Here is a 22940-nt window from a genome sequence, read left to right as displayed (position 1 = left end):
GCAGCTCCCAGCCCCACTCATGGCCGTGGGTCCCGTGGCACCAGTGGACCCCTGCTCTGTGCCAGGAGCTGAGTGTGCTGGTGGTTAATCCCCAGAACCAAAAGCTTCAGGGATATTTGGGAGCCTTTCCCATAATGGAAAGTGACGTCTTCAACTGGTTAATCTGGGCTTGGCATCCCGCCGTGAGGTGCTGAACCCTCCCAGTTTAACCCTCCAGCCCCTGGGATGGGGGCCAGTGTGCAGACTGAGAGCAGGGACTCAGCCCCAGAACTTCTCACTGTTCTGGATCCAATTTGCCACCAGATCTGGGTCCTGCACTAGATTTGTGCTCCCCACTGGCTGTGAGTGCAGCCCGATCCTGCCCCCATCTGTGAGGCCTTCATGGGCAGGGTCTGCCAAGGGAAACTTTCTCAGTGAATGAGAGAACTTCCCATGGCATCTGCAGACACAGCCCAAGGCACCAACACGTGATGCTGAATGTCCCCACACAAATACCTGCCTCAACGGATCCAACCTCCTGCCAGCTCTCCAGGAAAGCTGCCCCAAGGCCATGAGATGCTGCTGGAGCACCTGGTCCATAATTCATGATATTTTAGAGTATTTCTCTGTCCAGTTTGCTTGTGGTTCAGGCCAGGAGTTGACACCGTTGAGCAGGATGGGAACAGAAAACTCCAGATCAGAAGGCAAAGAAAATGAACTGATTTATTTCAAATGCACCCCTCTATATATAGAGAACATCGAGAAGACTAATTTCATTGGTCTTAGAGTAAAAACATCCCACACCATTGGTGTGCAGTGAATGATGCACAGAGGCAGAACATATCTATAAACAATGTGAACAACAAGATAGATTAGAGAATTATTTACATTCTTTCCCAACTGCTTTCCAGGCTCTTGCCTGGTTAGAAAACCCTTTTCTCTTTCTATCTGACTGAGCTGAGAATATCCACAAGGAGTACCACTAAGGCCAGAGTGTGGTGCAGAAAGGGCAGGTGGGTCCCAGGCTAAAGATGCTCTGGGAATAGGAAAATATCAAAATCTTTATTGGCCTGATTTCACCCCTCTCTCCCCACCCCCCAAAAGAAAAAAAAGGGCCATAAAACCCTCTTGAACCATTGCTATAATTTTACACAGACAAAACAGAGCTATGGTGATGGTGTGACTCGAGGATCTGGGGCCCCCTGCCCCATGGGACAGGATCTGTGCAGCCCCAGATGCTGAGCAGCCATGCTACTGTTCTGCTCTGGCAGGGACAGAAAAAGGTGGTTTTGCAGTCTGTCTCAGAGGAAGCAGAGCTCCTTCACAAAAGGAGCCTGGTGTCTGGTGCTGTTCATGTTTCAGCTCTTGGGGAGGTCTCTGTGGTGCTGTCTTGTGCCTTTGGCCTCAGCGTGGTTAGCTCAGCCTGCCAGAATTAGATAAAGTGTGTGCCTGTGAGCAGAGCTGAAATACAGTTGTCTCTCTTCAGCTCCATCTTCAGAGCCAACTGCCAGCCAGGGATGGAGTTTGCATGTCAGGAGATAGCAACTACTTAGGAAAGGGAAATCTGAGTTGTCTGGGGGATCAGGGACACCTCAAAGGACATTGAAGGGGCCCTGGGGCTGGCAGCGAGTGGAGGGAGCAAGCTGAGAACAGGGTGCAGAAAAGCCCAAATAGCTGGGAACAGAGAAACATGAAGACTTTTAGGGAACTGTGAGTAAGTAAAGGAAACCTCAGGGAGAGGAAGAGGAATTACACAGAGGGAAGAGAGAGAGGGAAGGCAGCAAAACAGCAAAGGGTCAAGAGGAGGGGAATCCTGGTGCTTGGTGTGGTGGTCACTGTGGCCACTGAAGGGGTATGGCAGCAGTTCTGTGCACCTACCATAAATTTCAACGTCATCATAGATGTCAGTGTCCCTGCAAGGACAAAGATGGGGTGCTGTGGGTAGTGTGGTGTCCCATGTTCCACCACCTCCCAACCCTGAAGGGCCAGCTCCTGCTGCTGTGTCTGTCTCAGCTCCTCCTGACCTGTCTGTGGTCGCTGGTGTTCCACCCTCTCAGTGCTGTGCTCTCCCTGCATGGCTGGGACCATCTGGAGTGGGGTTAGGATGACTTTGGCCCCTCTCAGGATGGTGGCCTCATCCCAGGCTGCCAGGAGCTGCAGATCTGGCCCTGCAGAGGGGCTGCACCCTCATCCTGTCCCAGCAGCAGCCTCTGAGCAATGTCTGGGCAGGTCCCACATGAGGGACCACAGCCTGGAGAGTGCTTCCAGTGCCCCAGCGACAGAATCTCTCCTGACACCAGTATTGGCAGATTCCAACCCAGGGGGAACTGCTGGTGTTAGGCTTATGGTCACAGCCTGAGCTGGGTAGTTTTGAGTTGTCAGCCAGGACTAGTTTGGTACTGGCCACTCATGGAACAGTTGTTGCAGCTCATGGAGTAGAGATAAGGGGCTGGGAAAGGTACTCACAGAGGCAGCATTGTGGCCCGGGGCACGTAGTCATCTGCAACAGTGAAGAAAAACATGTCAGGTTGTGCTGGGAACCAGGGCATGAGCAGGAATCACCCCAGCACCTGCACCTGCCCCTGCCCAGGGTTTAGCAACACCTCATGTTCCCAGAAAGAGCTGGGACAAGGAGGAATCCAGCTCTGGGCAGATGAGCTGGACCCTCAGGAGGAACCTGCTCTGGGCAGTGTCAGGAAGGAGCCTGCCAGGCTGAATGGCAGCTGGCAGGGAAGAGCCTGATCCCTTCCCCTCTGCCTGAGGGATCTGCAGCCCATTCCATCTGGAGGCTTCAAGGACTGCAAAAGCTTTTAGCAGAGGGAAAGGATAAGCCCAGCTCACAGCAGAAATGCTGCTGTTGAGTGGAAGGAAGAGCAGGACATTTGTGCAGAGAAAAGTGGGAACCTTCTCAAGGTAGCAGGGTACCTGTCAGATCTGTCTATCAGGTAGAGATCTGTCAAGAGGTCTGTCAGGGGGTGTTTGCATGAAGAAGCTTCTTCCCAAAACTGTGCTGTGCTCCTTGCTGTGGGCAAGGCCCATCACCCTCCAGACTTACACCTCCTCTGGCTGTTCCGGCAGAGGATTTTCTCCTGATTTGTAAACTGAATGACATCAAGGATTTCTCCCCGTCTCAGTGGCAGGTTCTTCGCTCTGCCCCTCTTCTCTGTCGCTGCAGGGTCGACCATCATCTGAGTCAGGACATTGATGCTGCCTTTGAACTGAAACACAAACAGCAGTGCCCATGGGGAGTTGAGTCAGGCAGGTCTGACCACTCTCCCTCCTTGAAAAAAAACAGATTCCTCTCTGGCCAAAGGGTCTGTGGGACTGGTCTGACCTGGGGGAATAGGGCAGGTGTGATCTGGGGGAACAAGGCAGGGTGTGATCTGGGTATCACTGGTGCCTGTGCTGCACAGCTCCTTTCTGCCATTGCACTGCACCCTTCCCAGAAGGGGAGAAGAAGCTCAAAGGGAAAAGTGATCACTCGCTGCTGCTCACTCACCTTGAATTTCTTCTGAAACTCCCTGTCCATCTTCTCTTCCTTCTTGCATGCCTTGAGTGTCATGGTCTTCATCTTCTGGGAGACCTGGGATTCTCTGCAGCCATTGAAAGCCATGGGAAGGTTCAGATGATCCCATGCTCTTCTCCCTCCCATCCCCTTCTCCCTGCCAGCTGCTCCCCATTGCATTTCCCTGTGCCAGCCCTGGGGCTGTGGAGGCTCTCAGGGCAAGGTGTACAGCCTGCAGCTTGTGCTCTTCACTACAGACCTTCCTATTGCAAGTCCAGCAGAAACCATTAAAGCAGCAACTTTGTCAGAACAGCAAGGAGCCCTGGCCATTTTGGGACCCTTAGAAAGAGTAAAAAAACCCCGTTACCTCTGTGTAGCTGCCAGCAGGGTAACCCTATTAGAGGCTCGGCCAGCATTTCCACCTGTAAAACCAAACCCCGGGAGAGGTGCTGCCATGAGGCTGCTGTGAGGTGTAAACACTTGCTAAAACAGGATACAAAGAGCAGCAAGAGCTCTCTTCTCCTGGGACCAAATCCTGAGTTTGCCCCCAAGTGTGGGGGGATCAGGGTTTCCTGTGCCCATTTACAAGAGGAACCCGCTGCCCTCCTGTGTGGGGGAGCAGCAGGCTTAGCACAGGCCCTGCCGCTGCCCATGGCTCACTGGGGCCTCGCAGCTCTCGGAGCTGCAGGTCTCACCCCAAACAGCATCCAAGCTCCTCCTGTACTCACTTCCTCTGGGGCAGGGATACACTGGCAGCTGGGACACAGAAGGCAGCAGAAGGCCTGGGCTTTTCCTGGCCAGCTCAACAGGCTCAACATCATCGTATATCTCATCTTCATCCCTGCAGCGAGGCAGAGCACGGTTAGCAAGTGCTGCTGATGGCACTGGGGGCTGAAGGCAGAATCGGGGCTGCCAGGACGAGGGTGAGCTGGCCATGGACTGGCCCTGGCTCTGGGCCAGAGCTGGACAGCAGCTCCGTGCCCTGTGCCAGCAGCTCCTCACACAGCTGGATGTGGATGGACAGCAGGGTGTAATGGCCACAGTGAGGTAACGTAGCCCCAAGGCAGCTTGTCACACTTCACACTGTGGGACCTGCTTCCACACCCTAGGCTCCAGCAGCAGGCTGGGAAAACCCAAACATCCTCTTGCTGTCACATCTCGTGCCCTTCCAGGTGGCTTGGCACAGCCTGGAATAGCAGTGCTGCCTCAGTCCTTACCCCATGCCACTCGGAGCATCCTGCAGTGGAAACCGTGCAGGCACTGAAGCAGCACAGCCTGGTTGCAGGTGACCTGTGACAAACAACAGAACAGGAGGGAGCAGGGAGGGATTATTTCATATTTTCTCCTCAGGTCTATCAGCCACCCTGAGGGCAGAGCCATTCCGGGCTGGATTTAGTGCAGGGGGAGGTGGGGAGATAAAACTGACTACACATCTTGATAGAGCAAGGAGTTTTTTACTCCATAGCCCATTTAGGGATTTTTTTCCAGTACACCGGTGCACAGCTCATCAGGTTCATCACTGAGGACCTTGAATACGTATTTTTCCATTTGTATATTTCTAATGTTACTTTCTTTCTGGACAAATGACGGAAGGAGAGGGGAAGACGCCAAAACAGGTATCATGAATCTGGAAAACCCTTAAATTTCAGATATGTACATAGTCAAGGCAAGTCCTGGATATGTCCACGTGCTCAGGAGCATCATCAACCAGAACATACTGCTGCCCCTTTTAGGATTGCCAGCATGACCACACCTCTGCTAACATGCCCTTATTTGTATCACAAGCCTTGTCTCCAGACTGGTCAACCAGACCAACTAAGAATGGGCACAAAGACCTGAGTACAACATCAAATCTCTACTGGTTTACGGTATCAAGTAATACACAATCAGATGCTTGGTCCTAAAAATCATAAGATTGCCCTAAAAATTAACAAAAATTATCAAATCAAGGCAAGGTGTGACTCTAGATGTTGCAGCTTGCCTCAGGACCCATGAGACAAATAAATACTTGTAGCTAGTCATGTGAGAATCTCCCAGCACAACAGCGTGGCCAGTCCTGATAACCTTTTAATTATAACATAGGTCAGCTCAATTTTTCAGTTCTCTTAAGGAAAGGAAGGGAAGTCTACTCTCATGGTTAGAGAAACAGAGCAAGAAATGGTATTTGGAACAGCTTTCATCACCTGTAGTGTGGATTAGCGGAACAGCAACTGTGAGAAACCACCACAGTGGCCTAGCTCTGGAAGGCCACTGCGGAGCGTGGTGGGGCAGTGTGTGACTGATACCTCCCCTACTGGTCATGCCCATCACCCCCAGGCCTGCCCCTGGGCACCTCTGGGAAGAGATTGGCCCCATCTTCTCCCCGTTAGGTAGCTGTGGGCAGTGAGATCTCCCCTTCTTCCCCAGCTGAACAAGCCAGGGTCTCAGCCTTTCCTTCTCCATGTGCTCCAGTCCTCAGCCACCTTGGGCTCACTCCAGTTTGGCAATATCTCTCATGTTACTTACTGCAACCTTACTTCCTATGAACACTCCAGAGATGGAAACTTGTGCCCAGCCAGGGACAGGGCACTTTATTTCTTCACCTGCCCTCCTTCTCTCTCATTTTCACCCTCATGCTGTTGCCTATAAAAGCCCCTTTAGTAATACAAGCCCCCACCTCTCCATAAGCCCTCCCAGTATTTCCATCTCCCAGGAGCTGCAGGCTCTAACTGGGGAGTTCTTCCTTCCTGAATGAGCAACTCCCTTCCCTGAGGGACCTTCCTATGCCTGGCCATACCCAGCTGAGCACTCCTTGGTGGTTCTGTGGCAGGACAGATGGATTTCCCAGGATGTGCAGCTGCTCTGAACTTTGCCAAATCCACATCAGAAGGGTGCCGGGGCTTGCCTGGCTTCACTCCCAGTGCCCTGACATGTGGCAAAGGCTTCCTCCGGGGCAGAGCTGGGTGCTGTGTCCTTTGGGGGCTTCCCACAGCAAGCAGGGGGGCTGCAGCAGCTGCACCTTTGGCAAGAACCACTGGAGCCCCCTTGTCTTTGGCAGGTGGCCATGTCTGTTGGGCTGGCTTCCTGTGGGGAGGATCAGAGCTAGCTTCCACCTTCTTGTTCAACACATCTCCTCCCGGCTTTGCAGGCACTGGGTGGAAGTTGGCACCTGGAGCCGTCCCCTTCTTCTGACACACCATTCGTGCCGGGGTCTCGCAGGCAGAATGAGGTGAATGCTGTCCCATACTCTGACCTGTACTGTGAGGTGGAGAGGGCCTGTTGCAGTCCCTCCTGCTCCAGGGAGCCTCCTGAAGAGGATCACCCTTGGAGGCCATGACAGAGGTCTGTCCTGGCTCTGGTCCATGAGAGGCTGCAGGGTGACTCTGTGGCCAGCCACCCACGGTGGGAGGTTCTTTCCTGTTCTGTTGGAACTTTGCCCGAAGGTGCCTCACCATGGCGTCTCTCCCCTCCAGATACATCTGCAACCATTAAGAAAAACAGTTCCAGTTAAAACACCACGGAGGAAAATGAGTCAAAATTCCCCCTGGGGAATGTGGTATTCCTTCAACATGGTCTCACACTAAGTCTTCTCCACAAAATGAGGTCTTTGCTCAAAAAGGTCCTGAATATATCTGAGAAAACAACACGGGGCTGCACCAAACTGGGATCAGGTTACCTCACCATGAGGGCATCCAGGAAACCTTTCATGGAGTCTTTTGGTCTGATCCACCCTCTGTCCACTACCAAGGACCATCAAAGCAGGGGAACTGGGTGGTAGTAGCAAAGCTCCTGAGGGCAGAATCTGAGATCCAGAGATTCCCCAGAGCTCAGATGGGAGCAACCTGCCTTGCCCTGGTCCTGTTTTCCATGATGAATTGGTGAGGGAGACCACACAGGGACATTGGATCCCTCCCTGGAGGAAAAGCTGGGATGGCACTGCTGAGATTCATCCCACGAAAGCCTGCATGCAGAAAAAACAAGGCCAAGAGGCAGCAGACTGCCCTACTTGTCTGACATGTGTCTTTCCTGTGTGGTTCACACTGTGCACACACGAACCAGGACACATCTGCTCCAGCAGAGAGCTGCCCTTAGCTTCCTCAGTGACTGAATCTCACCTTTCTCTAGAGCCTCCAGAGAAACACTGCCAGGAGGGGGCTGTGAACAGCTCTTGGAAGAAGACTGCCAGGTTGGAGGTATGGCACAAAGCTATGAGACGGGGCTACATTTTTTCCTAATCTTCTCAGGTGGACCTTGTGAGAGGGGAGGGAACACCTTACCCTCCCCAGCTTTCTTCCACGCCCCTGTCCCCAGACCACAGTGTCCCTTTGCACTGTAGCCGGTTGCTTCGCTGGAGCTGTACGCTTTGTTTTTGGAGTTTTTATCCTTCTGGGATTTCAGTTTGGGTTTGCCATTGCATAAATTTTATTTTCACAAAGGAAAGGCTGCTATGGAGAGAAGCTGATGCAATATTTTTAGACATAACTGATCAAATGTATATATACAGACTTACAAAAGTGCAAGTTCCCCAGGCAAACATCCCAGTTTTCCTGATAAACCCTCAAACGCACACTTGGTATAGCAGTGCTGAAGCAGCATGAATGTGCCATTTCCTGTATACCATCACTGGGGCTTTCACTCAACTTAGTGAAAAAAGCAATGTTTTCCAAATTCCCAAACATGCTGTTGGGATTTTTGACACCTGAATGATTTGGTGGTTTGTAATGATCAGTTTTGGGCCTGTTCCATGAGCTGGGACTTGCTCAGAGCCCTTGGATGTACAGCACTGCCATCACTATGATGAGTTCCAGCTTTTCCAATCCATTCTGTGTTGGTGGGGGCTCTCCTGGACTCGGTGGGAGTGTGGCCTCCTCCTTTCACATATGTTTATATTCAGCCTAAATTCACCCAGCAAACCTCCCTCCAAGCCCAGAAACTGGTCAGAGACCTTTGAAGCTCCATCCTGCTCCGATGTACAGGAGGACTTTGCCTTTCAGGAGGAGTGAGGGTGTTGGCCAGATTCAGCCCCTCACAAGGACATCCTCAAACCCTTCCAACCAGGACATATGGCTCCCAGTGTCCCATCCCCATGTCCACTAAAGCCCAGATCTGGTTCTTACTCACCATCTTCCATCAGTGGATGCTTTCCTGTGTGCTCACCTCTTTGCTGAAGACCACCTGAAGCATTCTGGACAAGCCTCTCTGAGGCCCCCTCCCTTGAAACCAGAAGCTCCTTCCTAACAGCTGGTGAGGAGCTGTGTGCAACACCAGGAAGTTGCTTTTGCCTGATGAGACCTGGTGAGACTGCACAAGGAGGAGTGTCATGGTTGGACACTGGCGCAATGCCAGCGTCCCCATGAAAATGCACTTTTTCTAAATAAATGCTGTGAGATGTTATCAGGAACAGAGCAGAGCAGGCCCAAGCTTAATAACAAAGGGAAAAAAAACTTTATTAAACTACTACTAATACAGAAAACACATAAACTAAATCCAGGATGAAGACCTTTTAAACCACCCCTCCTCCTCCTATTTCCAAAAACACCCAGCCATGAAACATCACCCGGGATTCCTGATCAAATTACTACCCTTCAGGTAATCCATACTCAAACTATCAAGGGAGAGAGAAGTCTCTCTTGCACCACAGACCCCCCAGGAAACACAGTTGCCACCCTGTGTTTCCCTGTCACACATGGCAACTGCCCGGAAAAAAAAAATCTGCCAGTGTGACACTCTCCATTCCATGTCACAGTGCTCTCACCACCGTGCATGGACAGACTGCTCATAGGGCTCCTTTAAGGATGCTTTGCCACGGACCCAAAGATACAACAGTTCAGTTTCTCATCCTGGGACTACAGTCCCCCCCATTTTCCCCTGGGGCCGAGGGGTCTAAAAAACAGGACTCACCTTCTTCCCGAAGACAGAGGGTATCACCATTCCCTCCTCAGCTTTCTTTGGTTCTTGCCACTCCTGTGCTGCTCGAAGCTGAAACAGGTCTCCCTGGGTCACCACTGCATCCCCCTAAAATGCAGTCTCTGTTGCAGGAGATTTTGGTTCAGTCTATGGCTAACAAGAAAAGTCCAGCCAAAAGCTACTTCATCATCTTCTCCCACCTAAATATTTCTTCTTCTAACATTTCAGGTCCCGGACTATCTCTCTTCCACTAGAAATCAAGGAGGGGTAATACTTTTAAAAAACCCTCATTTCCTGGAAAGGGTTAAACGTTCAGACTCCCTGGACAGCTGATATCTCGGTCAGGTGTTCCGTCTCCCACGCTGGACATCCCCCCCCCCTCCTTCTCCTCTGCCGGCAAATCTCCAGGTGCCATCAGGCTCTCTGTCTCTTTCTCTCTGAGGGGGGGACAAAGGCATCTCCGCTTCTCTCCACCCTTCCGTCCACAGGAGCTGGCTCGGTTCCAGACCTTCAGCCCCCTCGGCCTACCTGGACAAGGCCGCATGGCTTCCCCTCCCCCTCCCAGCCTGAGGCTGGGCAGGGGAGAGTCTGCACTCTCTGAAGACCGGAACCAAAGAGACAGTTCTCCTGGGAGTTCTTGCTTTTAACCCCCTGTGTTCTCAGAGGCATGTCCATACTTTCAGTGGTCACTCCAGGTGCCAGTATCCAAACCTGACCACTGATTGGTTTGACCCAACTTCCTGGAAAAAATTCACTTCCATGTCAAACCACGACAAGGAGGAGAAAGAGGAGGAGGAGCAGCTCTTGGTACACTGCTAGTTTGGCACTGCTGCTCTTTGACACTTGCCGCCCACCAAGTCCTGCTGGCCATAAAGGAGAGCCCCAGATTTGGGAACTGACTGCGGGATGCAAGGGGATGGGAGCAGGAGGGTGGGCAATGCCCTTGTCCAATGGTGGCCCAGGATTCCTCTGCAGGTCAGGTCTAAAAGCTGCACAGGACTTGCAGAGTGGGGAGGTGCAGAGGGTGCACAGCTGAGCTCTGCGGGAGCATGGAAAAGCTGGGTGAGGGCTTATGGGTTCCTGGATTTAGGCTCTTCAGGTGGGACATGAGCTCTGCTGAAGAGCCTAATTCCTCTGGGAAGCAAGGGGAAGCTCTGCACAGCAGGGTGCTGCGTCAAGCCATCAGAGTGCCTAGCTGGCCTGGTGCCACTGTTCACTGCCTCTGAGGCAGGAATGGTCTGAAACCCTGGCAGGGGTGCTCTGGCCTGCTGGTTGGTGCTGGTGTCCCTGCTCCAGGACTGGCGTGTCCCTGCAGCCCTTTGGGACGGTGTCCCACCAGCAGTGCCCGCGGTGGCTCCTGCCTGCAGACAGTTTAAGGGTAAGACAGAATTTGAGGACATGGGGAAGGCTGGGGCAGGCAGGCAGGCACCTGTTCGCCAAGGGAGGTGCTCCTGGGGGTCCTGTGGAGGGCGGTGGGTGCCCTGGAGAACACTGGAGGGCTTGATCCTACCAGCTGGAGATGGGATGGAGAGGCGATGCTGGGAGGTCCACACTGGACCCACGGGGAGCTGACTCTGGGGCACAGGACGGGCAGACGGCAGTGACGGCCACCTCCCACCTGCCCCGCTGCTGCTGCCGCCGCAAAGGGGAGGGCACGTCCCTGTCCGTGGGGAGAGGGAGGCCCGAGAGCCGAGCTGGGGCACGGGGGTGGCAGGGAGGCACTGAGGGCCATCTGTGGGGAGGACAGCGATGGGGCCGCGGGGGCTGTGTTCGGGGACGTGGTGAAGGGGAGGATGAGGGGCCGTGTTTGGGGACGGGATGGAGTCGCTGTGTGGCCTGAAGGGGAGGAGCAGGGGCCGTGCTCGGGGCCGTCCGCGCGGCGGGGCCCGGCCGAGGCTGCAGCGAGGGCCCACGGAGCGCCGGCCCCGCGCAGGCGCAGCGCTCGGGCGGGATGGCAGCGGCGGCGGCCGTGCCGGGCCCGGGCCCGGGGCCGGGGCCCGCGGAGGCGGCGGCGCCCGGGGAGGAGGCGGCGGGCGTGGGGCCGCAGGGCTCGGGTCCGGCCCGCATGGCCCGGCTGCCGCTGGCGCGGGTGAAGGCGCTGGTGAAGGCGGACCCGGACGTCACCCTGGCCAGCCAGGAGGCCGTGTTCGTGCTGGCGCGGGCCACGGTGAGGGGCGGCCCCCGGGGGTGCTGGGCCCGGAGCGCTGCGGGGATGCTGCTCGGTCTTGCCCACGAGGTTTTTCCTTCTCTCCCGGACGGCGGCAGCTACGGACCCGCGGGGCAGTTGCGGCTGGCCCGAGCCGGGGCAGGGTCTGGAGATCCAGTTTTCTCCCTCACTGCTTGTCCTGTGCATCACTGTCCAGCCATGGCCTTTGCTATTTTCAGACCTGTTTACTGGGAAGGGGTAATATTGGGATGAAGGTTCTGATCTAATCCTGAAGCCTTGTAGGACCTTTCTTTTTCCTCAGGAATATTCTGTCTCTTATCTCCTCTGTGAACCTGTCCTGTTTTGCCTTGCAGGAGCTGTTTGTTGAAACCATAGCCAAAGATGCTTATGTGTATGCCCAGCAAGGAAAAAGGAAAACACTGCAAAGAAGAGACCTGGGTATGGGAGCATGTTCTGTGCTGGCCTTAGCAAAGGGTTGCTCCAGTGGGGGATTTTTCCACCTGTCTGGAGGTGCTGACGTAATTAGGGATTTATTCTTTCTTTCTCTGAAGATAGGAGAGAAAAACTTCTACCAAAGACTACACTAATAATTTCACACACTTATCTCCAAAACAAATAAATCTCTTTGAAATTGGTCACTGTGCTGTGATGTAATTTCAAATGCTGCAGTTTGAAACAGATACAAATATGGAGTTGGTTTATCTATTTTAATTGTTCTCAATCTGCTTTTCAGATAATGCCATTGAAGCTATTGACGAATTTGCTTTTTTGGAAGGTGAGTTTCAACTTCATTTCAGTATTTTGTGTAATAACCTATGTAGGAGAGAAAGGACTGAGTCATTTGCAAAGCTCTCTGCTTCCACATCCTCAGTAATTTCTGTTGTGGCTTGCAATGCCCCTCTGAGCACTGGAATGGCTCAGCTGGACCCTGAGGCACATGCAGTAGTTTTGGATTTTTTTGTTAGATTTGGTTTTACTTGTGTATGATTTGCTTAAACTTTAAAGTTACTGCACTTTCTTTTGCCAGCTTGTAAAGAAGATTTATTTTTTCACAGAACTGCACTTCTGATTCTTGAGACTATAATGTGTTTTTTCATTTTCAGGTACTTTGGACTGAGCTGAACAGAGACAGAGTTCTCTGAAGAAAGAGACTGCAGAGGTGGTGTGAGATGGAAAACAGGATGCTGAGAGTTGAAAAATAATTCCTAGAATTGAGACAGTTAAATTGAGACATGGCAACCATGGTATTTTGTATAAAGTTGAAGTTGTTGTAAGTTCTTTATTTAAAATGCATATTTTTTCATAACTATTTTGTATGTCCCTTGCCATGTGGCTGCAGTGCAGCTCTCTGCTCTGGCCAGGTTACACAGCAGTTACTCCCCCTAGCAGTCCCAGCCTCTCTGGATACTCTGCAGCACCACGGAGCTGTGAACAGAGAATGACTTGGCTCAGGTGCCCAGGCACAAGGAATTTTTTTTATGGAAATGTGGATTTTGTTAATATGTTTGTCTCTTAACACAATTAAATTGTTGTTGTTGTTGAGCAGCTGTGCTGATTCCTGCTCTGGGCTGGGGTTCCTGTAACCTGGTGGGAAATGGTGTGGCCTTGATAGGATGCCTTCTCTAGCATTGTAGATTTGCTAATTGTTTTCTCAAGGCATCCATTCCAGAGAAACCCAGCTGTCCTCCAGGAACTGGGGATGAGCTCCAGGGGAGCTCTGCTTGTTAGGAGGGCTGTGCAGCTTTTCTGTCTGTGACTGTTGCACTTGTAAGTAATTGTAGGGAAAAAACCCCAACCCAACCCCCGAAGCTCATTTTGAATGCCAGAGGAGTGTCCATGTTCTCTTGTGTGCTCTCACTCCTGAATCTGGCAAAACATTTTCCTTGGGACCTGGATCTGTTCCCTGCCCTGTGCCCCAGAGGAGTTGGTGCAGAGACCCCGAGTTCCTGGTGAGGAGCTGAGTCCATCCTGTGTTCAGAATGCTGCTGCCGCCAGCTGTGTCTGAGAGCCCCTGGCAGCACACGGGCACCAGCGCTGCCTCTGCTGCTGCCAGGACTCTGGTGACTGGAGCTTTTCCACTTTAACTAGTGCTTTCCTACCTGGAGTTAACAGCAGAACTGTGTGGCTGTGGGGGACGTGCTGCCATCACTGTTGTGACATGTCCTCCTGTGTTGCCAACATTGTCCAAATGCCAGCTCTGACTCCATTCAGTGTGGGGAGGGACAGAACAGGGTTGTCCCCAGATAAAACCACTGAATGGGATGAAGGAGGATGAAGGATGCATGTTCTTTAAAATGAGGGTATTTGAGAGTGGCTCCCAGTCACCACAAGTTTAAATTAGTTTGGAAGTGGTGGTAAGAAGAAAGACCCCCAAGGGAGCTTCCCCAGGCTGTCAGCAAATCCAGTGGCTCTCAAGAACTTAGAAGTTTGCTAAGAGCCTGATACAAGTCTCATCATGCTGGGAGCACAATCCTGATCATGTGGGAGAGATGCTCATTTTCCAGGCTGCTGAGGTGTTTGTTCAGATCACAGTCAGGGGACATTTGCCAGGATATGTGAGCCCATTTGGCTTGGAGCTGTTCACCTTCTCACCTGACAGGAAGGGCAGGTATAAGTGTCAGAGGTATTGGAGACTTTCCTGTGCTTCCCAGGGTGCAGCATGCAGGACCCATGCAGGAGCTGTGGTCTTCCTCATAGGGCTCTTGCAGTAAGTTCCTTTTCCCTTCTTGTCCTTGGCACTGCTTTGGCCTCTGGCGTAGGGGTGTGTGGTGTGGGGCTGTGGTGGGCTCTGCTCACATATGATGCTGCTGTGATTGGTGTGTGCTTTCCACAGTGAACAGCACAGAGGGGTGAACTTGCACTTGGCAAGCAGTGTGGGGTTCGTGTCAGGAGAAGCTGCTGTGCAGGAATCTGGGGAAGTTTAGTGCCCTTGAGCTCCTTTGTGCTGTGGGAGAGGACTCCTTTCACCTAGGTCTGCAGTAAGGTAGAAGAGAGCAGATAAACACTGAGAGAAACAGTGCCAGAGTGTTTTCCTGGAGTAACTAAACAGGGTGCTCAGCCAGGGTCAGATGTGTCATGTCCACCTGTAACAAAATCACTTCTTTGTGCTGGAGCCGTTTAGTTCAGGATAAGGAGCAGCTGGAGCTGTGCTGGGCACTCAGTGCCTCATCCCAGCTGAGGCAGAAAAGGTGGGGAATTGTAACTGGGGTAATGCTGGGCTTGGTGGTTTGTGACTGCAGGTGCAGGAGCTGTCAGCAGAGTGGAGGAGCATGGAAATCGGTTTGCAGAGAGGGGCTGCTGCAGGTAGGCAGAGCCATTTCCTCCGTCTTGAGCACAGGGGGTTCACAGAATCAGGGAGTTGTTTGGATTGGAAGGGACCTTAAAGCTCATCTTGTTCCACCCCTGTCACAGGCAGGGACACCTTCCACTATCCCAGGTTGCTCTAAGCCCTGTGCAACCTGGCCTTGAACACTGACAGGGATGGGACAGCCACAGCTGCTCTGAGTTCCCCTTCACCCTCCAGAAACCAGGATTCTTGATGCTTCCACACTCACATCCTGCCCATCCCTTGGCTGTATTTTTTATATTGAAGTTTTCCAAGTGACTTTTCCCTTGGGGGATTAAGGACAGAAATGTGCTGGGGACCTGTTGCCCAGATAATCCAACACTTAAACTTCTTTTTTAGCACAGGAATTGGTGAATAGCCTGACCCCTGGATCTGTTCCTTGGCACAAAGGAGCTCAGTTCCCTGGACCTGAGTTGCACCACAGTTGATCCTGTGTCTGAATTCCCTGTTTACTGCTGCCTAAGTTCAGGGCAGTTGCAGACTTTTACTTCCCAGGATTGATGTTGTAAGTGCTATCAGTAGGACAACAAGCTGCCCTGTAAACGTAGAGAAAGCAGATGAAGTAGAAAGTAGCTCCATTTATTCCTCAGAAAAAAGTCTGTGGCCTTCAGGAGCAGTCTGTGGGCCCAGTTCCCCTTTGCAGTGGCTATAAGGACACAACAGTTTCACTCTCTGAAGTTTCTTAGGATTTTTCAGTGTACAAGAGCAGCACTTGTACAAATTTAACCTTTAGTGTTTGCCAAATACCAGCTTCTTGTGTACAGTAGGAATGATAAAATTATCATATGCAAATTAAGAGCTGTTAGAAGCTTGTCAGCTCCACCAGAGACACTTGTCAGAGACACCAACTTTAGAAGAATAAATAATGATGAAAATATAATCACAGAATCACAGAATATGCTGAGTTGGAAAGGACCTGCAAAGATCATCAAGTCCAACTTCCTGCGCTGCATAGAGCCATCCCCAAGAGTCACATCATGTGCCCCAGAGCATTGTCCAAATGCTCCTGGAGCTCTGTCAGGTTTGGTGCTGTGACCATTCCCTGTTGCAGTGCCTGACCACTATCTGGGGGAAGAACCTTTTTCTAATACCCAGCCTCAACCTCCCCAGCATGACTTCAGCCCATTCCCTCGGGCCTGTCACTGTCACCACAGAGAAGAGATGAGTGTCTGCCCCTCCTCTTCCCCTCACAAGGAAGGTGTAACTGCAATGAGGTCTCTCTTCAGTCTCCTGCAGGCTGAACAGACCAAGTACCCTCAGCTGCTTCTCAAATGGCTTCCCCTCAAGCCCTTCACCATCTTCATTGCTCTCCTTGGGACACTCTCCAACAGCTTTGGGTCCTTCTGACCTTGTGGTGCCCAAAGTGCCCCCAGCACTGGAGGTGAGGCTGCCCCAGTGCAGAGCAGAGTGGGACAATCCCTCCCTGGGCCTGGTGCCCCCAGGACAGGGTGGCCCTTTGGGCTGCCAGGACACAGCGGTGACTCAGATCCAACTTGCCACTGACCAGGACCCCCAGGTCCCTTCCCACGGCGCTGCTCTCCAGCCTCTCATTCCCAGTCTGTCCCTGCATCCAGGGCTGCCCCATCCCAGGTGCAGGGTCCAGCATTTTCCCTTGTTGAACTTCATGTGGTTGGTGATGATCGAGCCCTCTGATTTCCTGAGGTCTCTCTGCAGTGTCTCCCTGCCTTTGAGGGAGTCAGCAGCTCTTTCCAGTTTTGTATTGTCTGTGAACGTGTTCAGTGTCTGTTCCAGTCCTGTGTCCAAGACATTTATGAAGCTGTTGAAGAGCACAGGGAACCGCACTGGTGACTAGTGCCAGCCTGATGTCACCCCAGCCACTGTCACCCTTCATGCCTGACCCATGAGCCAGTTGCTCGCCCATCCCATGATGTGTTTATCCAGCTCTGGGATGGACAGTTTGTCCAGAAGGATCCTGGAAGAGACAGTATCAAAACCTGTACTGAAATTCAAAAAGATTACATCATCTGGCTTTCTGGGGTCAACCAGGTGGGTCACATTGTCATAAAAGGTATGCAAGCAGTGTTTTTACGAGGGCGTGTCCCCTGGCCCTGTCCTGTGCCACTGCAGGTGAGAGCCCGAGGGGTCCTGCTGTGAGCCGGCCCTGCTGCACCTGGAGCTGCACCTGGAGCGGCTCCTGCTCCTCGGAGGCTTGAGGGAGGTGGACGTGGTAGAGGGCTGCCACTGCAGCACCTGCCCTGAGGAATGGCTTTGGCTCCCGGCCCTGAAAACCTTTCCAGACTCTCCGTGGGAGGTCACAATCATGCTCTGAGCCAAACTAAAGTGCAGGAAGACCTCCTCTTCCTCCCTCGCGCCCTCCCTCCTTCTGGGAATATGGGAACAAGCCCTCTTGTGTGACCAGCACCAATGTCCAAGCTCAATGGCATCCAGTCTGCTGAGCAGAGCCTCTGCCTTTGGGAGCATTGAGATTGTGTTTTGCGGTTGAGTTTCCTGTTGCTGGGCCTTTACCACACAGGTCTGCAAGCACAGTGATAATTCTCTGCCATGAGGATGGTGAGGATGGGGATACAGCCACCTCACGTACAGGGAAATGTCCTCTAGCCAGAGAGCATGGAATCAGAGTGACCAGGCTGGGAGGGACCTCGGTGGTCTCTGCTCCAACCCTCCCAATCAAAGCAAGGAAACCAACCTGATGATAAAAGCTCTGCTGGAAACAGAGCACTGAAAAATTCAATTTTCTTACTGACAGTCTAAAATGACCTTTTAGTACCAGTGAACTACACTGCTGGTTCAAAAATCACTTGGAAATGGAAACTCCAAACTAAATAATTCCAGATGGGTCAAAACCTCCCAGTGGGACAAAGCTGAACTCATTCATTGTGAACTGGTGAGCTGTCTTGTGAGTTCACTCATAAAATAACCCAAGACCGATCAGTGGAGATGAACTGATTTTATCAAAATTGAAAGTGGTGTTGAAATTATTTACCACAACTGTTTGACAAATTCCATTGTCCTGGAATTCGCTGATTTTTTTTTTTTTTCTTTTTTTTTTTTTTTTTTTTTTTTTTTTTTTTTTTGGCATTTCTAAAAGCCAATCCGCACAAACCTCCCGGCAGCTGCTGTGGCAGGGCTGCGGCACCGCCACTAGAGAGGGACAGAGCCCACGGGAGTGCTGAAGCGAGCCCAGAGAGCAGCGTAGGAGCCGGGGAATTCATTCCACTATTCCGTAAGCTGGAGGGGCCGGGAGTGGGCGGCGGAGCCCCGAGGGCTCTGCCTGAGGCCGGGTCCCCTCCTGGGGCAGCGCCAGGAGGGCCGCACAGCTGCAGCAGCAGCTGGTTGTCCAGCTGCAAGTGCAAAAGGCAATTAGGCAGCGTGAAGCGCTTTCTTCCAGAGCTGAGAGAATCAGCATTTACTTCCCAGACGTGTTAGTGGAAGGTGCTGGACGATTCTGTTGCCCCGGGGAGGGGAATTCATGGAGAGGGGAGGGAGAATCTCAGTCACAGTAATAGCCCAAGGCTGGCAAATGTGGACTCGCCGCCAGCCTCGCCTCTGCCCTAGGGCAGGTCTCTGCACTTTCCTTCTGCAGCTTCCTGCATGAAGTCGGGCTGATACTTTTGGTGTCGTAGTAAAACTTTGGAATCATCAGAGGAACGGGGCGGAGAGGGAGGGGGACAGGGCTGGAGGAGGATGTTAAAATCTCACCCAGAATCACTGACGTCCAGAAATCCGTTGTCATTTTGTGTCCCACTCCTAAGGCATCCCAGAGATACTTGATTTCAGAAATCACTTTTCCTTCCCCTGGACACAGCTCTATCCTGGAACAAAGAAGTCTCCTCCAGCAGCTGCTGAAGTAGTTGGGAGGGGGAAAGAAACTCTCAAAACCTGTTCAAAGCCAGGAGCCAAACAAACCCCGAAGGATGTATACCCAAAGGATGGGGCAGGGCAGGACTGGGTCCTAGATAGAGCCTAAACACACTTGGCCATCAGCTCAACCATTCTTCTTCCCCTCCTCTAGTTTATGCAATGCATATTTTTAAGCCTAATTTACTTGGTGAGGGGAGAAAAGCCAGGAGATTTAGCACAGAAACAATGTAGTTTCTTTCTGCACAGAACATCAGCTCAGGCTGAGTCATGTAGGACAGTCTGTGCTTCTGCCCTTCCAAGGAGATGTCGTTGCAGCTGGAGGACCCTTGTCCCTTCTCTCCAGTTTCCGAGCCCCTGCCTGGGCCATCAGGACGTGCCACGGTGGCATGTCCTGGTGTGGTGGTGACACAGCAGCAGGGATGTGGCTGTTGATGTGCCCACCCAGAACCCCTCCCCTGTCCTCCCCCAGCTCTGCAACCAAACCGGGAACGTCAAATCCAGACAGAACTTCTTTGTGCCCTGGGAATTTTTCATTGAGTTAAAGCTGGAATAAGGAAAGAAAAGGCAAAGCAGGATTTTGTTCTGCACCCCCAGAGTGGGGGTCACTGTCCACCTCCCCCTTCCAACCCTCTAGTACCAACCTTCCTTCATCCCACATCCCAGAACTTGGCCATTCCCTTCCCTTCCCTTCCCTTCCCTTCCCTTCCCTTCCCTTCCCTTCCCTTCCCTTCCCTTCCCTTCCCTTCCCTTCCCTTCCCTTCCCTTCCCTTCCCTTCCCTTCCCTTCCCTTCCCTTCCCTTCCCTTCCCTTCCCTTCCCTTCCCTTCCCTTCCCTTCCCTTCCCTTCCCTTCCCTTCCCTTCCCTTCCCTTCCCTGGTGCTCCTGTGGGAGCCCCTTCAGGACAAACCTATGGACGTGCCTGGGGAATGGCTCTCCAGGAGAGCCCAGACCACTGGCTCCAGCATCTGAGAAGCCCATTCAGGGCACAATCCCTGGCAAATCCAAAGGGAAGTGCTGAATGAGTTAATGCTAAATCACATTCCCCCATCCCTGGTGTGAGAGTGTGCCTCTGGGAAAAGTGCTGCCATCAATATTTGGTGTTCAAATAAAGTTTTTCTCAGAGATAATATGGAGTGGTTTATGCTCGCTCCCCAGAACTGGGGCTTTCACAGGACAGCAGTCACCACTTGCACCCACAATAACTTCCCTTTCCTCATGGTCTGAAACTGGCATGGAGGAATAAAACCTACCATGAGGTCCTGAGCTGGTGAAGGAATGAGCCCCAAACTCCCAGCTGGGACCCTGACACAGAGCACAGCCTTTTCCAGTGGGTGCTGGATGGTCTGTGCTGCTGCCACAGGAAACTTGGGTGCAGCTCCAGGTTAATTTTCCATCTTGTTTCCTTGCAGATGGACTTTTCTGAGTGCCCACAAAGTTCAGCACTGCTCTGTTCAAAAACTCACATGGTGGGGAGGTGGTTCAGACACTGGAGAGCTGCGAAATGAAGAAAAAATGCTATTGTGTCTCCCAGGTGGAATACTATGAAATTGTCCAGAGCTCTGCAGGACACAGGGAGGAACAGGTCAAGGTGGGTTTCCAGGGGTTTGGCTTCTCTCTGGTGAGGTCAGCAGAGTCCTCATGCAGGGTTTGAGCTGCTGGGTGGATGCTCTAACACTGGCAGCTTCACATTAGCATCAAACTAGAGTGGTAAAAACCTCACATTTCTGTTCTCTTGTGCTATAAAATGAATTTTGCTGCCACTAATTCGTGTATGTATCAGGGCCATAAGGAACAAATGGCTTTTTCTTTGGAGTGAGAATTTATTTTAAAAAGTAATTAAGGAACAAGGATATTTATTTTTAAAAATATTTATTTGTTAGGTATGTCTTCAGTTTAACAGAGACCCTACTGTCCAGCTGAGTACACCTTTGTGCACAGGGGTCTCTGACTCAAAAACCACTGCTATGCCCCCAGAATACTTCTTGCCAGCTGTGTCTTGCTGCTGCCCTTCTTTGGGGACAGATGCTGAGCCTGAGGCTGGAGGGAGGGTGGAGGGTCCTGGGTGTCCCTGCTGAGGTGCTGCAGGGGATTTTTGTACCTTTGTTTTGCAAATCTTTGCAGGAAATCGATGTGGGAAGGTGCTTAGGCAGCTGCTCCTCGGGGGATCCCTGCTTGCTTAGGTAAGCACAGCTGCCGGGCTCCATCCGCTCTCCTCCCGCACATCCGCACCCCGGGCCACGTGGGAGCTGCCCCTGGTCCTCTCACCCAGCGCCTCTGCGGCTCCCGGGTGGGGGGACACGGAGCAGGGTTTGGGGAGCACCCCCAGCTCACCCACCTCGCTGTGCTGTGCCGGGGGGGAGAGCTGGACCTAACCGGGCGGAACTGGGCTGGTGGTTACAGAGCCTGTGGTGTCCCAGGACAGCAGACAGATCCTGACAGTGGCTTCTGCAGTCTGGAATGTGCCACTCGTGTCCCTCACCTGCTGGCAGAGCTGTGGGGCAGGAAGAGCAGGGAGCTGCTGGGGCAGGGTGAGTCCAGGCAGTTTTTTCAGGCTGAAGGGGCAGGACTATGTGTTGATTGTAGACAGAAAAATATGGGTCCCCAGCATAGGAAGGACATGGACAAGTTGGAGCCAGAGGATGCCATGGAGATGCTGCAAGGGCTGGAGCCCCTCTGCTCTGGAGCCAGGCTGGGAGAGCTGGGGGTGCTCACCTGGAGAGGAGAAGGCTCCAGGGAGAGCTCAGAGCCCCTTGCAGGGCTTAAAGGGGCTCCAGGAGAGCTGGAGAGGGACTGGGGACAAGGCCTGGAGGGACGGGACCCAGGGAATGGCTTCCACTGCCAGAGGGCAGGGATGGATGGGATATTGGGCAGGAATTGTTCCCTGGGAGGGTGGGCAGGCCCTGGCCCAGGGTGCCCAGAGCAGCTGTGGCTGCCTCTGGATCCCTGGAAGTGTCCCAGGCCAGGTTGTGCAGGGCCTGGAGCAACCTGGGAGGGTGGAAGGAGTCTCTGTCCATGGCAGGAGTTGGGATGAGATGGGCTTTAAGGGCTTTAAGGTCCCTTCCAACCTAAACCATTCTAGGATTCTTTGCATGCAAAGGGAAGCAAATCAAACCATGCAGGAAGAGCTGCTCTGCTCAGCCAGGGGGAGGTTACAGCTCAAGAGTTACTCCAGGACTAAGGAATAGATGGTGTAGGAAAAGCTGCTTCCCTTCTCCCCCATCCTGCTCCAGAGCATCTACCCTTTTCCTGAGCATGAACAGAAGGTCCAGGATGCGGGGGGCCGGTGGTGTACTGGGGATGTAATGGGACTGTACTGGGGCTGTACTGGGCTGTGCTGAGGCTGTACTGGGGCTGTACTAGGGATGTGCTCGGGCTCTACTGGGGCTGTACTGGGGATGTACTGGGGATGTGCTGGGGGTGTGCTGGGGATGTACTGGGGCTGTACTGGGGATGTGCTGGGGCTGTACTGGGGATGTACTGGGGCTGTACTGGGGAGGTACTGGAGCTGTACTGGGCATGTGCTGGGGCTGTACTGGGGCTATACTGGGGATGTGCTGGGGCTGTACTGGGGCTGTACTGGGGATGTACTGGGGCTGTACTGGGGAGGTACTGGAGCTGTACTGGGCATGTGCTGGGGCTGTACTGGTTTTTCTCTAACTGCAGGGAGTTAGGGGACAGAGAGGAATGCCTGGTTTGGGAATAAGCTGCCCTGAGACGCTGTGCCCCTCACGGCTCTGACATGCATAGGTTCCGGAGCCGCCGGGACCAAGTCCGCACCGTCGCTGCCATCCAGGAGTGCCGGGGACAGGGGACTGGAAGCTGCGGGTGGGGCTCCTGGAGACCCCGCCAGACTGTCTGTAAGATATGTAAATGAGAGAAGGCGATTTTTTTTTTTTTTTTTTTAATAAAAGCTTCCTTAACCAGGAGGTAAAAGTGAGCCCTCTACAAAATGTTTTGCAGCTTGTAAAATAAACATCGTGGGCAATTTGCAGGTCCTTGGGGCTCCGCTGTGCAGCTCCACGGCCCCTCTGCATCCAGCCTCCCAGGAGGATGCAGCCGTCTGGCACGGGCTGGGGGTGCACGAATTGGCTGCTCCCGCTTGCAAACTATGGAGCCGGAGACAGTAGAGAGAACCAGGAGCTGAGCATGTCAGGGCAAAGCTGTCTCCTCTGCGGGAACCCCCAGATATCCTGTGGGACATGCTGCTGGTGAGCT

General features: G+C 52.8%; 3 protein-coding genes across 8 annotated transcripts; 2 read left to right on the top strand and 1 right to left on the bottom strand.

Moving 5' to 3' along the window:
- Positions 1–720: 720 nt before the first annotated feature.
- Positions 721–11320, bottom strand: LOC128819482 (FYN-binding protein 1-like). Of its 6 annotated transcripts, none has more exons than XM_053999679.1 (9): positions 10800–11320; positions 8585–8764; positions 6261–6942; positions 4702–4774; positions 4213–4325; positions 3852–3906; positions 2004–3197; positions 1858–1892; positions 721–1402 (listed from the first exon to the last, which is right to left on the bottom strand). In XM_053999679.1, exons 2-7 carry the CDS (start codon positions 8585–8587, stop codon positions 3173–3175), a joined length of 951 nt encoding a protein of 316 aa, XP_053855654.1. In that variant the 5' UTR covers positions 8588–8764; positions 10800–11320; the 3' UTR covers positions 721–1402; positions 1858–1892; positions 2004–3172. The 6 variants fall into 6 exon arrangements, with proteins under 6 accessions (XP_053855654.1, XP_053855655.1, XP_053855656.1 ...); XM_053999680.1 differs by having other exon boundaries at positions 2446–3197; XM_053999681.1 differs by having other exon boundaries at positions 1858–3572; positions 3744–3906.
- Position 11321: 1 nt separating this feature from the next.
- Positions 11322–13079, top strand: POLE4 (DNA polymerase epsilon 4, accessory subunit). The gene is made up of 4 exons (XM_053999684.1): positions 11322–11537; positions 11891–11975; positions 12271–12312; positions 12641–13079. The coding sequence occupies exons 1-4, from the start codon at positions 11322–11324 to the stop codon at positions 12652–12654; spliced, it is 357 nt and encodes a 118-aa protein (XP_053855659.1). The 3' UTR covers positions 12655–13079.
- Positions 13080–14806: 1727 nt separating this feature from the next.
- On the top strand, positions 14807–22852 carry LOC128819523 (uncharacterized). The gene is made up of 7 exons (XM_053999766.1): positions 14807–14840; positions 16977–17155; positions 17378–17390; positions 20150–20313; positions 20847–20905; positions 22473–22582; positions 22686–22852. Exons 1-7 carry the CDS (start codon positions 14807–14809, stop codon positions 22850–22852), a joined length of 726 nt encoding a protein of 241 aa, XP_053855741.1.
- Positions 22853–22940: the final 88 nt, after the last annotated feature.

The sequence above is a fragment of the Vidua macroura genome, chromosome 26, assembly GCF_024509145.1.
Source record: "Vidua macroura isolate BioBank_ID:100142 chromosome 26, ASM2450914v1, whole genome shotgun sequence".
Classification (NCBI taxonomy): Eukaryota; Metazoa; Chordata; class Aves; order Passeriformes; family Viduidae; genus Vidua; species Vidua macroura.
Note: the sequence above shows the minus strand (reverse complement) of the source record. Positions and strands in the feature narration are given on the sequence as shown.

Bases quoted from the DNA above. Each gene is read 5' to 3' on its own strand.
- LOC128819482 (XM_053999678.1), bottom strand. The intron at 4,775-6,260 runs GTATGGCCAGGC...TGTTTGTCACAG, and splicing joins ACCAAGGAGTGCTCAGCTGG to GTCACCTGCAACCAGGCTGT. The intron at 3,198-3,851 runs GTAACGGGGTTT...TTTGTGTTTCAG, and splicing joins CTGCTGGCAGCTACACAGAG to TTCAAAGGCAGCATCAATGT.
- POLE4 (XM_053999684.1), top strand. From the start codon at position 11,322: ATGGCAGCGGCGGCGGCCGTGCCGGGCCCGGGCCCGGGGCCGGGGCCC. The intron at 11,538-11,890 runs GTGAGGGGCGGC...TTTGCCTTGCAG, and splicing joins TCGTGCTGGCGCGGGCCACG to GAGCTGTTTGTTGAAACCAT. The intron at 11,976-12,270 runs GTATGGGAGCAT...TCTGCTTTTCAG, and splicing joins ACTGCAAAGAAGAGACCTGG to ATAATGCCATTGAAGCTATT.
- LOC128819523 (XM_053999766.1), top strand. From the start codon at position 14,807: ATGGAAATCGGTTTGCAGAGAGGGGCTGCTGCAG. The intron at 20,314-20,846 runs GTGGGTTTCCAG...AAATCTTTGCAG, and splicing joins ACAGGGAGGAACAGGTCAAG to GAAATCGATGTGGGAAGGTG. The intron at 20,906-22,472 runs GTAAGCACAGCT...TGACATGCATAG, and splicing joins GGGGATCCCTGCTTGCTTAG to GTTCCGGAGCCGCCGGGACC.